This window comes from Chelonia mydas, chromosome 12 (assembly GCF_015237465.2).
Source record: "Chelonia mydas isolate rCheMyd1 chromosome 12, rCheMyd1.pri.v2, whole genome shotgun sequence".
Lineage (NCBI taxonomy): Eukaryota > Metazoa > Chordata > Testudines > Cheloniidae > Chelonia > Chelonia mydas.
In genome coordinates, this window is record NC_051252.2 from 39773847 (window position 1) to 39786409 (window position 12563).

At 51.3% G+C, this 12563-nt stretch overlaps 1 protein-coding gene across 6 annotated transcripts in view; it reads left to right on the forward strand.

Moving 5' to 3' along the window:
• TANGO6 (transport and golgi organization 6 homolog) overlaps positions 1-12563 on the forward strand; it is an 86250-nt gene that overhangs the window by 64874 nt on the left and 8813 nt on the right. For 5 of the 6 annotated variants that reach the window (XM_043525949.1, XM_043525950.1, XM_037877785.2 and 2 more), the window contains 2 exons: positions 3486-3637; positions 11418-11531. In XM_043525949.1, coding sequence (XP_043381884.1) covers positions 3486-3637; positions 11418-11531 — 266 coding nt within the window. Of the gene's footprint in view, positions 1-3485; positions 3638-11417; positions 11532-12563 lie in introns of those variants that run through there. The other variant, XM_043525951.1, reaches the window with a different exon arrangement.

The following is a 12563-nucleotide window of genomic DNA, read 5'->3' on the forward strand; positions in this document are numbered from 1 at the left end:
GTTAAATCTTTGTGTGACTGCTGCTGAGCCTTGTGGTATCTTGTGGCAGCAAGTCCTGCACGATAACTCTGCTTGGCACATTTTTTATTAACCCCTTTTTATCAGCTTTAAATTTTGGTGTGTTTCAGCTGTGTGTGTCCCCTTGCTCTCGTAGTATGAAGGACTAGACAACAGTGCCCGCTTTGCCCACTCTGAACCATTCATTCTTCAAGTGATGGCTCATATCCATTCCAATAGGTGTGTGCGCGCCGTGTGCACGATTGGCGGAAGGTTTTTCCCCTAGTGGTACCCAGCTGTGGAGTCCCCTGGAGTGGCGTCTTCATGGCATTGTATATCGGTCCCTGCCGCCTGCTCAGTTCCTTCTTACAGCCTGTGACAGTCGTGGGAACAGCTCAGTCTCTTGCATTCACAAGTGCCTACCTACCCCTTTTCTTAGTTGTAAATAGTTTCATAGAGTGATAGTTACAGTAGTTTGTAATTTCATAGTTAGCTACGCTTACTTCGGGGGGGGTCCCCCCCAGTTTTCCCCAGATACCGGGGCATGCCACTGTCACAGGGGTTTAAGTCATGCGAGAGGTGTACGAAACCTACGCCCAGAGGCGACGCTGCTTGTCTTAAGTGTCTGGGAGAAGGTCAGACAGACAAGTGCTCCGTTTGCAGGAGCTTTAGACCCAGGACTAAGAGGGAGCAGGACTATTGTTTGAAGCTCTTCCTGATGGAGTCGGCCCTCAGCCAGTACCGGAAGCTGCACCAGCAGCCTCGGTGCGGGATGCCCCGGCACCGAGAAGGGTCTCCTCCAAGGAGCATCTGCACCACTCCCTGGCTCATAAAGCCAGTGCTAGCAAGCAGCACCGCTCACAGTCCCTAGTGTCGCATAAGAAGAAGGCGGCGGCAGACGGGTTGTTTCCCCCATCAAGAAGCCATGAGCGGATTCCAGCAGGGTGCATCCCACGTGAGACACCCGTGGCCTGGGTGCCTTGTCTCCTTAAAGAATCCGCTTTGTCTGCACAGAGACTGGGGTATATCTGCTTTGGGCTGGGCTGACACCCCTGCCATTCGAGCACTCTGTCTCCCACCCTAATACAACTCGCTGAACGTTCTGTGTCTGGACAAGAGGGTTGTACGTCTCATTAGCACATTTTCATCAGTTATGCAAAATTGCATCCCTACCTTTCTCTGTCCCTTGATCCCTTCCTGTGCCTCTCTGGACTGTCTCCTGGGCCTGGTTTAGGACAAGCAGGACTGCAACTCTGCCTCTTTGTCCCATAAGCCCTGGGTGATGCTTTAGTAGTTGAATTGAAATGCATGTGCGTGCAGTAATGCCCTCTTCTCATCAAGCAGAAGTGCATGTGAGAGGCATCTCCGCTATCTGGCCGTGTAGTAGGTCAGCAGCAGAGCGGCATGTTTAGGGGCTGCCTGGCTCTGAGAATCAGCTAGGCCTAGAGCAGCACACGGCAGCGTGCTAGCATCTTGTTCAGATCCAGGTGAGAGCGACGCTCTTCTCTCGAAAGCGCTTGCCCTTTTCTGATGGCTCTGATGTCCAAGGGCACAGCCCCTGACCAGGTTGGCTCTGTCTGGTGTTCCCACACCCATAGTCTCGGATGTGCAGCCGGTATCACTGGGGCCTGAAAAACTACCGGAAGTGAGCAAACGCCCCTTGGGAGCATGGAGTCTGAGCTCTCTGCCTAATGAGGCAAGATGAGAGCCGTCACACCAGCCTCTGTGCTCTGAGGTAAGGCAGGAGGTCAGATGAAAAGATCAAGATCCAACCTCTCTTTTTAAAATCTGTGACTCCAAAGTGAGGGCTCACCACAGGGATGCTCTGATATTTAGTGGGTGCCCAGGAAATATCAAAGACAGAGAGCTGCTCCCCAGCTGCAATGGAAGGATTCTCTTGGCCTGCTCAGAGATGATCCCTGCTCAATGCCATCTTTAGGGATTCTGGTGTCAACAATCAGTGAAGCATCCACTTTACTGGCTCACCCTTTCCTGTGCTGATACAATGTCACAGTTGCTTCATCTCCATTGAAATATATTGCTGAATTCTCTTCTTCCCATTAAGTGCATGCTCTCGCTTCAGTGGTCTCATGGCTTTGGTGCCAAGATTAGAGTTTTTCGGGGAGCAGATACTAGGAGGGCTGTGGCAGGAAGCCCCGAGAGAGGCACTTGAAGTCACTGGCCATCTAAAAGTGTTAATTTCCCCCACTCCACGGTGCAGTAGCTGCCTGTGTAGAGAGCTTGTTAGCCTACCACAGTGTGGAACTTCCATTAACAAGTGGTTTTGCCAGTGTATTTGGTTGAGAAACTCTCACCCAGGTCTTGGACCTCAGTTCTGCTCCGATGTGTGTGTGTGTCCCTCTGTATCGGTAATATCTGTGGATTCCTAGTAGCTGGCATCACAAGACGCACTGTAATAAATACCTGAAGGCCAGAACAACTCTCATTTGCCACCTGTGGGCCAGAGAGAAAAATGTCTTCAGGTACTCATGGAATCACACTTTTTTTTTTGTCCCTGTTGGTCTGTAATTGTTCTGTGTTTGTATTCTGCATTGTTGTCTCTGCACCTATATTTTAATAGTGCCCCAAATTAATTTTAGTTGTAGTGTGTAACAGTTTGGATCTGTATTTTCAGAAAATAGAATGCATGGCAATGCACCTGCCATTTTCGCAATGCTTTTGGCTTGATTTTCGGTTTAGTCACACAGGATGCATGTCCTAATGCCTATAAATTGGATAATTGTGCATGCAGGTAGCTAATTAGACACATTTGTGTGCACAGTTACCCAGTTTGCACATCCACAGTACTGGCACATGCTAATTAGATATAGATTATGTGCACCTTTGAATTTTCTGAAACTCTAGCCTTTAGCACTTCATTCTGATTTTGAAATTGTTTTGTTGTTGTAAGTGTTGAATTTGTAAAGGCTGACAGAAATTACAGACAATGGCGAGAACATGCGCAGCAGAGTGAAAGCCCCAGACACTGGTCTCTGTTTCAGATTCCACAGAAGGCTGATGATCCACTCTTGGGCTGTTTTTCTTGTGTGCCTCTGGGATTGCTGCTAGAGACTAGGTCTGCGGAGTCCCTGTCTCAGAGACCGCACCGTGGTGCGTTGCTAGTGAGAACACGAGTCATTTAATAAGAGCTGATCACTGGCTCACCTGCATTATCTAGGAGAGAAGCTGCTTCAGAGCTACATCCGGGAACTCTACAGGAAAGCATGGTACAGGAACACAGCCATGCTCCAACAGTCATGAAGGGGTTAAAACTACTAGACCCACTAATTTCTAATGCTGGCAACTAAAACGACTGAATTGAAGCAAGGGCTTTTCAATACTGCACCAGGAATGGGCTCAACATAGCGGGAAAGGAGTTCTGAAAAGTCCTTCCCACTAGTGGAAGCATCTCCTGGCCTTTAAACTATTTGCTTTTGAAGACTGTCAAATCTCTTTAAACCTGTGCTTTCTTCTTCTCTCTCCTGCAGGGGACATGAGCTGCCAGTACAGAGCTCCTCTGATTCATGCCTTCCTGAGAGGAGCAAGAGACCCGGATAGCACCCTGAGGGCTAGCAGTCTGTCCAACTTGGGAGAGCTGTGCCAGAGACTTCACTTCCAGCTGGGCTCCGTGATTCAAGAGGTATCAACACTGTACATCTCCCCTATATAATAGCACTTTAGTTGTATCTGTTGCCACTGGAGAGCGGCCTTAATGACATGGTTACAGGTGTCTTCCTGCCGACCCCTCTCCTACAGAGTGGAGGCATGGGATTGGTGGAGGAGGAGCATTCCTAGGGCTGCTGCATATCTTGCAGGTGCGTTTTTAATTTCCTAATCTTAGAAACCATTCGTGCTGGCTGAGATGGGAATGAGGAGGCCTGTTTATACTCAGAGCAGTATGTCCTTTGAATGCAGGTCTTCGGGATCTCCCATTTCTGTCTGTTTATATATTATACACTGTGACAAAGTTCCTCCTCTGTCTTGGTGGGTCCTGCACTTTTTGACGGATTTGCTCACCTCAGAGATTCACGGCAGCCTTCAGTTTGGCCGCTTCTGCTAGAGGCTCAAACCTTCCGTTCACTCAGCTAACCTCATCACTGGCCAGCATGTGGGAAATGGAGAACAATCTCCGCAGTCTCTGTTGTCTCACCTAGTGGGTCGGGGACAGGCCAGATCCCTTTCCAGATTAGACCTTCCCTTCTGGTGTTGCTCACAAACCAGGTCAGCTCCTCCTGTGTCCGATCAGGAGTTGAGGGGATGGGGGGAACCCGGGCCTGCCCTCTACACCAGGTTCCAGCCCAGGGCCCTGTGGATAGCAGCTGTCTACAATGTCTCCTGTATCAGCTGCGTGATAGCTACAGCTACAACTCGCTGGGCTACTTCCCCATGGCCTCCCCCCAGCACCTTCTTTATCCTTACCGCAGGATCTTCCTCCTGATCACGCTTGTACTCCTCAGCCCTCCAGCAGCATGGCTTCTCGCTCCCTGCTCCTTGCATGCCCTCCACTAACTGATGGGAGGTCCTTTTTAAACCAGGTGTCCTGATTAGCCTGCCTGCCATAATTGATTCTAGTATGTTCTTAATTGGCTCCAGGTGTCTTAGTTAGCTTGTCTGTCTTAATTGGTTCTAGCAGGTTCCTGATTGCTCTAGCACAGCCCCTGCTCTGGTCACTCAAGGAACAGAAAACTATTCATCCAGTGGCCAGTATATTTGCATTCTACCAGACTCCTGTACCCCACTGGTCTGGATCTGTCACAACACGCAAAAGAATGTAAAGGTTGCAGAGTCAAGCACTCTGGTTAAGAAATGCCAGAATTAAGGTTGCCTGTAACCTTGATTTGGCACCCTTGTGTGTGTGCATTATAACATAGTCTTTAATTAAGTGCTCCCATGCTGTTGTTTCATAGAATATCAGGGTTGGAAGGGACCTCAGGAGGTCATCTAGTCCAACCCCCTGCTCGAAGCAGGACCAATCCCCAATTTTTGCCCCAGATCCCTAAGTGGCCCCCTCAAGGATTGAACTCACAACCCTGGGCTTAGCAGGCCAGTGCTCAAATCACTGAGCTCCCCCTCCCTCAGGACCCCTCCCTCATTCAGTGCACAGGATGGACGGTGCCTGCTGAATGAGCAGCTATTCGATATTTTGTTTTATCCTCATTGTTTGGTGTGTGACTCCAGGTCTTATTTACTGCATGCTAGTCAAGTCCTGTTCTGATACAGAATACAGCTCACCATCTGAGTCCCAGCTCCCAGTCTCCCTCCCTTGGCTCCTCATCCCAGTCTCCTACCCCTGACGTCTTGTCTAATTTCAGTCTCCTCGCTACCCCTTTCCCCCCTCTCCTGGTTCCCAGTGTCTCCCCCACAGCTCCCAGTCACTCTTCCTTGACTCTTCACCTCAGTCCCCCATCCCCCCACAACTCCATACCTAGCTAGTCCTAGTCATCCCTGCCCCTAGATTCCTTGTCTAATCTGTCTTCTGCTCACCTGTTTTCCCACTCCCCAGTTCCCAGTCTTGTCCCCAGCACTTTGCCCCCTCTGCTGCCCCTTTCACATGTTCAGCTCTTGTCCCCTTTGCATTCAAGTCAGGCAGCTTCCTCCTCCAGCCTGCTGGGGTGCTGGCAGGTGGATCACAGGAGAGAGTCTCCCTGTCAGTTCCGGTACCCAGCACCACAGTGCTCCCGGCCAGCTGGGAACAAGAACAGGGAAAGTCCCGTTCAGCCTCTGTGGCCCTGGCCTGGAGCATGCTCTGTGCAGACAGAATCTTCAGAGAATTTACCTGTTGGTCCCTTCAGAGCATGTGCAAACTGAGCATTTCCAGTGGCCTATCACTTTACCAAATCTGGGCAGTTTTCACAGGAGCAGTAACATGCACAGCTCTGACACTGGGGGAAGCCACCATCCGTGCCACATTTCAAGCCCTTGCTGTCAGACGTGGAGGCACTATAGCTTCTCAGTTAAACAACGGAAAGAATATTTTAAACATGGGCAGAACAATGTATTTTTCCCTCTTCTTGTTCTCTGAATCAGTTGAACAATTTTTGTTGGTACTTTAATTAGTCTGAGGCAGACCCTTGGCACGGAAAATTTCAGCCCAAATAGTTAAAGTTTGGCAACGGAAAACAGGGTCTTATAATGGGAAGCGTCAGGCTACCAGCCCTGCCTATAATAATTTCACTGTGGTACAAGATCTTAAAGCATATTTTGTACCTGCTACAGGCACCTCGTCCCAGTTAATAGCATCTCATTATGCTTTTCATTGCTGCAAAAGAGGAGAGTTCTGTGCCAGTTTTATCCTAGTGGCTGGGGTGCTGCAGTCTGAGCACTTTGAGGAAAGGCTTTAGGCAAGGTGCGTTTATATCAGAGGCACAACAAAGGTGGAGTTCCCCCAGCTGCTGTTCTCCCTTGAATTTTTTTCAGGGCCAGAGGTGAGTTTCTCGTTTTTCCCTGGCTGATTGTAACTGTTTGGTGCGTTGGAGGCAGTGAACCTGCTACTCTGGCACTAACCCCAGGAACACCGTGTCACTCACTCAGCCCTGAACACTGCTGAGGCCCAGAAGACTCTGAGCTTGCACAGCCAGTGTGTCTGCAAACAGGCCATTCCCAGAGTTGTTCCCTTCCCACACGTCACTCCTTTTTGTGGAGGACATGTGCAGCCCAGGTGTGTGCATGGCCCAGGGCTTTAATTGTTTAGGAGCAAACCAACCAAAAATGGCCTCTCAGTAGGCATGTGTGAAGAGCACTTTCACACGTAGATCAAGTAGTGAACTGGCAAATGTCATTCCACGTTCGCACTCTTTGCACACGAGGATCCGGGAAGCTGCCTCTTCCCTTCCCTTCCCATTTGCAGTCACCAGCCCTCACCTCCCTTCCAGGTGTGCTCTCACACCTCGGTGGCAACTGGATTAATCACGTACTGTTTAATTTAGTAGATTAATAACGTAATGTTATGAAAATAACATTAAATATTTTCCTAGTGTGTTTCTCGCTATATCCAGCTGCTAGTCGTTATTATGCTGGAGGAGAAGAGCCAGCACCATGTGACCAGACAGCTGTATACTCCTTTCCCCTGCCCCAGGTTGGGAACTGCTACACTAGAGACTGTAAGCTCTTTGGGGCAGGGACTGTGTGTTTGTACAGGGCCTAGCACCAGGGGTTCTTTCTCCATGACTGGGCCCCTAGGTACTGTGGGGATATAAATAACAGAGCAATGTTCCCGCAGCTTAGAGCCCCGTAACTAGCGCCGTGGACAATAGATGACGACATTGAGTGCAGCTTGTAGCAGTTCTGTTGCCTGCTCAGCGGTGTCTGTGCGGTGCCCTCTCTGACCACAGGGCCCAGGTGTGTTTGCGGCCCAGTGACGCCATGCCCTGCACAGAGAGGTGTGGCCCATCAGTAGATAGTGAGGGTGGGCCTGGCAACCTGCCAGGATCCCAGGGATCAACCTCATTTGCATAAAAGCGAAGCTCCCTGGTGCCTTTGCTGAAATGGAAGTGTTGCCCATCAAGACCATGCCATGCTCCAGCCTCTCCTCCTCTTCACACACATTCTTTGCATCCAGCATCTCCATATTAAAGGCCAGGGTGCCTGCGTCTGCGCCATCCAGTGCAAAGTAGGGACACTCCTAGTCTGGTGGCCTGTGTCTGGGATGATACTGAGCTCTAGTCTCCCCAGGGTGCTGAGAACTAGGAATCTCTCCTCCTCATGGCCTGTGCCAGGTGCTGATACAACTTTATCTGTGCTTCCTAATCGGAAGCTGAGGTGCCTGGAATAGTGCACTGCAGTCTTCAGGGCCTCTTCTCCTAAGGCATTGTGTTGGGCTGACAGAAATGAATGTGATTTATAAGCACCCCCCCAGGAGCAGGGAGAGGCCGTATCATTGTCGCTTGTGAGCTCCGGTACTATGGCAACAAGTGCTATGGAAATGCTGATAAAAGAGAGCCCACCTATCAGGGCCCGTCAGCCGCACACGGGTCAGTGGCGTGCTGCTGTGGGTTTCCGCAGAGACGTGTCAGTGCAGCGCCGGGTTTACAGAGCAGAGATGGGGCCTGTGGTAATGCTCCTTTGAATGAGCAGACTATTAATGAGTTTAAAAGCTATCTACATATTAGGCATGCTGAGATCAGCGCCATCCCCGCTGAGTGAGCAGAAGGATAGGGCTGAGGCAGGTGCTCACTGGGAGGCAGGCAGAAGTGTGAGCACATGCCAGAGGACAAACAGGTCACCTCTGTTCTGTGCCCAGTTGGTCTGATCCCTTTTCAGACCCTGTGGCAGGTGGAAGTGCTTCAGGGAAGAGAGAACTGCTGCAGCAGCAATGGGAGGCTCTCTGCAATCCCCTCTGCTTGTGAGTTGCCTCCCAGCACGGGCTCTTCCTGGGGATTGGCTGGGTTAGTCCCAGCCTGCTTGAATTCTGGATGTAAGCGTAAGGGCTGGCAGCAGTGTGGAGATGCCAAGTTTAGCCTGCGGGCCGGGGCATTCCCACAGTGCCCGAAGAAGCTGCTTTTCCAGTGTTTCTGTAGTAATACATCCTGTGAGCTGTGTGGTCCCATATGAACGTTGTGTTGGCTTAAGCCTGGGCTGTGCCTTCCCACACAGTGCTAGGCAGCGGGCTCCCATCTCCCTGCCAACCTCAGAAGAATCACTGGGGCAGATAGTCACTGGGCTGGAAAGCTAGGAGGGATCTTGTTACTGTTCAGGTAGATCTCCAGTAGTTTTGTGTTTAAGCTGGTCCAAGGATTGAAGGGCTTGTGTGTTGGCAGAAAGAGAAGACTGAGGAGCTCCATCCGGAGATTGCCCTAGGGCTGAGTCCTGCAGGGTCGCAGCCCCCCACCCCGCCCCCCGAAGGTGACCCACTCACTGATGAGTGAGTGGGCACTATGAATGTGCCTGAAACAAGCTGTCGGATCCCTACAATTGTGTGAAACTAGTGCAGGTCTGTTGTGGGTGCTTCCAGATCACTTTAAGCCCTGGCTCCAGCTCCATTCTTCCCTGAGCCCTTAATCTCTGGCATGAATAAGTATGTGGACAGATCTGGTGCAGCCCCTCTGTGGCTGCCGTGTAAACCCCTTCTGGCTCTGCGGAAGGCGGGAGTCCAGCCGAGTTGAGCAGGCATTGCAGCAGCCAGCTCCTCTGTGAGATGCACTGTCCTTGAACAAATTGCTGATACTCTCATGCTTTTTCCATTCTGTCTGGAAATGCACCAACCAGTCACAGAAAGTGGAGCATGTCTGTTAATGTCAGGTAGTGCTTTGCAAAGCTGGGATCTACTGGAAGAGAACAGCTTTAGGCACAAGTGCAGTGTGCGCTGGATGTTGGGAATTTGGGTCTGTCTCGGCCCCAAAGCTGGAGACAGGTGGCTTAGAATCTCCCAGGAACTATGGCAGCACATGTGAGGAGGAAGGCAGGTCATGCTCCCAGGCACGACTCAAGAAAAGAGCCCATCTAGGCAGGGCCATGGAGACACTCCGGGTCACAGGCTGGGATGTGACTTGTAGGACTTTGCTGTTCAGCTCTCTGCTGGTCTACCTGTGCCCGTGAACTGCTGAGACTGGTTCCCCACCACTTGTTCAGAGGCTGCTCTGGGAAACCCTTCTTAGCCCGTACGTTTCTGGGGGATCGGCTAGCATCAGAGGCAAGCCGACGCACTGGTGTGGTCAGAAGCTGTGTGGTCTGCAGCAATGCCAAAGCAGAGTGTCCGCAAGCAGCTGGCAGAGCACGCCTTTCCGCAAGACAGAAGGATGTAATGAATATTTCCCTCCTGCCTCTGCTCACGCATCAATCTGGTAGTGATAGCGTTTGACAAGATGCCAATGCACCGCATGTCAGCTATTTCAGGAACATGCTAGCTCTGCAAACTCTCCCTGCTGTTGCTGATTATCTAATTAGACTCTTTAAACTCTGCCTGCCTGCTGAACAGCAGAGAAACACGCAGTCTGCATAGCTGAATCCCTGTGCAAGTGAAGTCTCTCTCCTCAAGGTGGAGATTCGCTTGCTCACTAAAGGAGTGATCCAGGGCTGCCCATGTTCTCTGCATGAGACACTTTCCTTTTGGGCAAAAGGTTTTCCTCACAGGTTTTTAGATGTAGCTGTTCCAGGAAGTCTCACTCAAGCAATTTGTGCCCCCATTTCACCTACTTTATAACAGTGAGACACACTTTGGATTGGTCAGTCTGTATGACAGACTCTTCAGTACCTGTTCTGGGTCATAAAAATCACCTGCAGTATCCGAAAGGGGATTTTAAATAATAAAATACCCAGTGTCTCCCTACGACCCACAACATTTGGCACTGCTGAGAGAGTGCCCGCCTCCTGGGGGAGAGAATCGCAGCACCATCCAGTGGCCCCGAGAAATGCAGACATCATGGATGCCAATGCCCAAACAAGGGAATATATGAACCAAAACCAGTCTTGTGCCACTGAGCAATTCAGAGGCCATGAGGTACCTTATAAACACCTAGGCAAGTAGCATTCCTTCTCAGACCTTCTAAGGAGTGGGAGTACGTGACCTGGCCACGCTTAGAATCCTTTGTTATACAATAGCTTTCTCGTCGCACAGTCTCCGCTGCTTTCCTGGGTCCCAGCTCAGCTTTGCAGCCCCCGTTGCCCTGACAACACACAGAGCAAAGCCTCTCCCAATCTGCGGGGAGCCTAGTGGCGTCTGCGCAATTAATCAAATCTGGAAGCCTAAAGTTAGGTGCCCAAATCCACATTTAGGCCACTAAATTGATCTGTGTAAAGGTACTAAATGACCCAGCTCTCACTGAAGTCAGTGGCAGTCTCAGGAGCTCAGCACCTTTGAGAATTCGGTCATTTTATTTAGGATTCTAACTTTAGGCACCTGGGTTTGAAAATGTAGGGAGCCAGCTTGAGAGGCCAGAGGTCTTCTGAAATTGTCAAGAGGATTTCCCCCGTCCCATCCCCTGAAATCACAGGGAGTGGGATGTCATCCCCCGCACCAGCAGGGAATGCTGAATGAGCAGCCCCCTAGCTCGGCTGGCAGAAAAGGCAGGAGAGCAGCATAACGTCTGTGTCAGGAGTCTTCCCACTCCTGACACAGCCCCCGTTGCCTGCAGCTTCTGTAAAGACCCATGTCATGGGGTGCTCTCTAGCCTGCTGGGCCAGGTCTGCCTTGGTTTCCATGGGCTTGTTTCTGCGCCGAGTTCTCCTGCCCGCTCTGGAGCTGCAGGTGGGCAGGCCCTGGGGGCTGTTGCTGCGGCGTTTTCCCTGCTGTGTGTATGCCATGCCTTTGTGGATCTGCATGTTACAGTCACTGATATGTTTTCCACATCATGTGTGGGTGTGCTGACGGGTTCCTGACTGCACCCCCGCCCCGCCCCGCCCAGAGACACTGCGGTGGGGACGACGGAACGTGGCAAAGGCACTGCATACACTAACAGAGTTCTCACCCCGGTTTGCCCTGCCAGGTGACCTCCTGTTTGACAGCCGTAGTTAAGTCAGATGGCGAGGCTGAAGTCCGAAGAGCTGCGGTCCATGTGGTGGTGATGCTGCTCCGTGGGCTCGGTGAGGAAGTGACTGAGGTAAGCCTCCATCCCTGCTCCCAGAGCAGCCTCTTGGCAGACTGACCCTCACTCCTGGCACCATGCTGCTCACGCATTCTCCCTGGAGCCTACGGTCAACGCACCTGGTTCCTGCCACATAGCAAGGAAACTCCCAAGTGTCTCCAGACCCAAGGGTCCTGCCCGCTGCACCCATCCCAAGCCTGGTGAGCATAATGTGCTCTCATACAGCAACTTACTGAACTCTCTGGGTATCTCTGAAGCAATCTCTAGATAGCAGCCGTTCAGGCTCTGATTGTGCGAGTTGAGTCACTGGGAAGGGTTACGAGAAACATTTCCTCTAGACTTTGTGGGCAGTAAAACCTAAGGTGTGGCTCTTGGGAGCCTAATAACTCACAAGGTAAATTTCCATGTCTAGGCAACAGCTAATGAAAGTGTAACGGTGAGTAGGAATTCATTCCCCCTGCAGGGTTTCCTGCCTAGCTCCTGGGCCGAGCTCTAAGATTAGTGCACAACGGTGTCTCCTCTTATTGTCTGCATGTGCCAGTCCCCAGCAGGGAGTGCCCCCTCTGCAGCACCCAGGAGTTCTAGAAGTCGTGAGCCCTCTGTCCTGGTTTCGTGGCTCCTAATGCCCAGACCTGTTCAGGAGTCAGGAGCATGAATAGTGAAATATGAAGAGAACCGTAATTACCCTAAAAGCCACAGACTTCCTCTACTTCCTAGCACCCACTGTTAATGTTCTGCACTAACACTGATCCCAGCTTCCTCGCTTGCACAGCTGTTCCCCACAGCAACCTCCCTGCATTTCTATAGCAAAGGCTGTCTTCCTGCCATGACCAGAGATTTCACTCCCATCTCTGACTGTCTAATCCATGCTAGTTCTGACATACGAGAGCACCCAGGCCATCCTGCTAGCCCCGGGCTGCTCTGTTCCTTTTCCCGATCTTCCATGTGTTTGCAGAGAGTGGGAGAGAGCAAAGCCACCAAAGCTACAGCGTCCGGCTGGGGTCAGGAGCAGGCCCAGCACCTGGAGAAGGGGAGACACTGCACAGA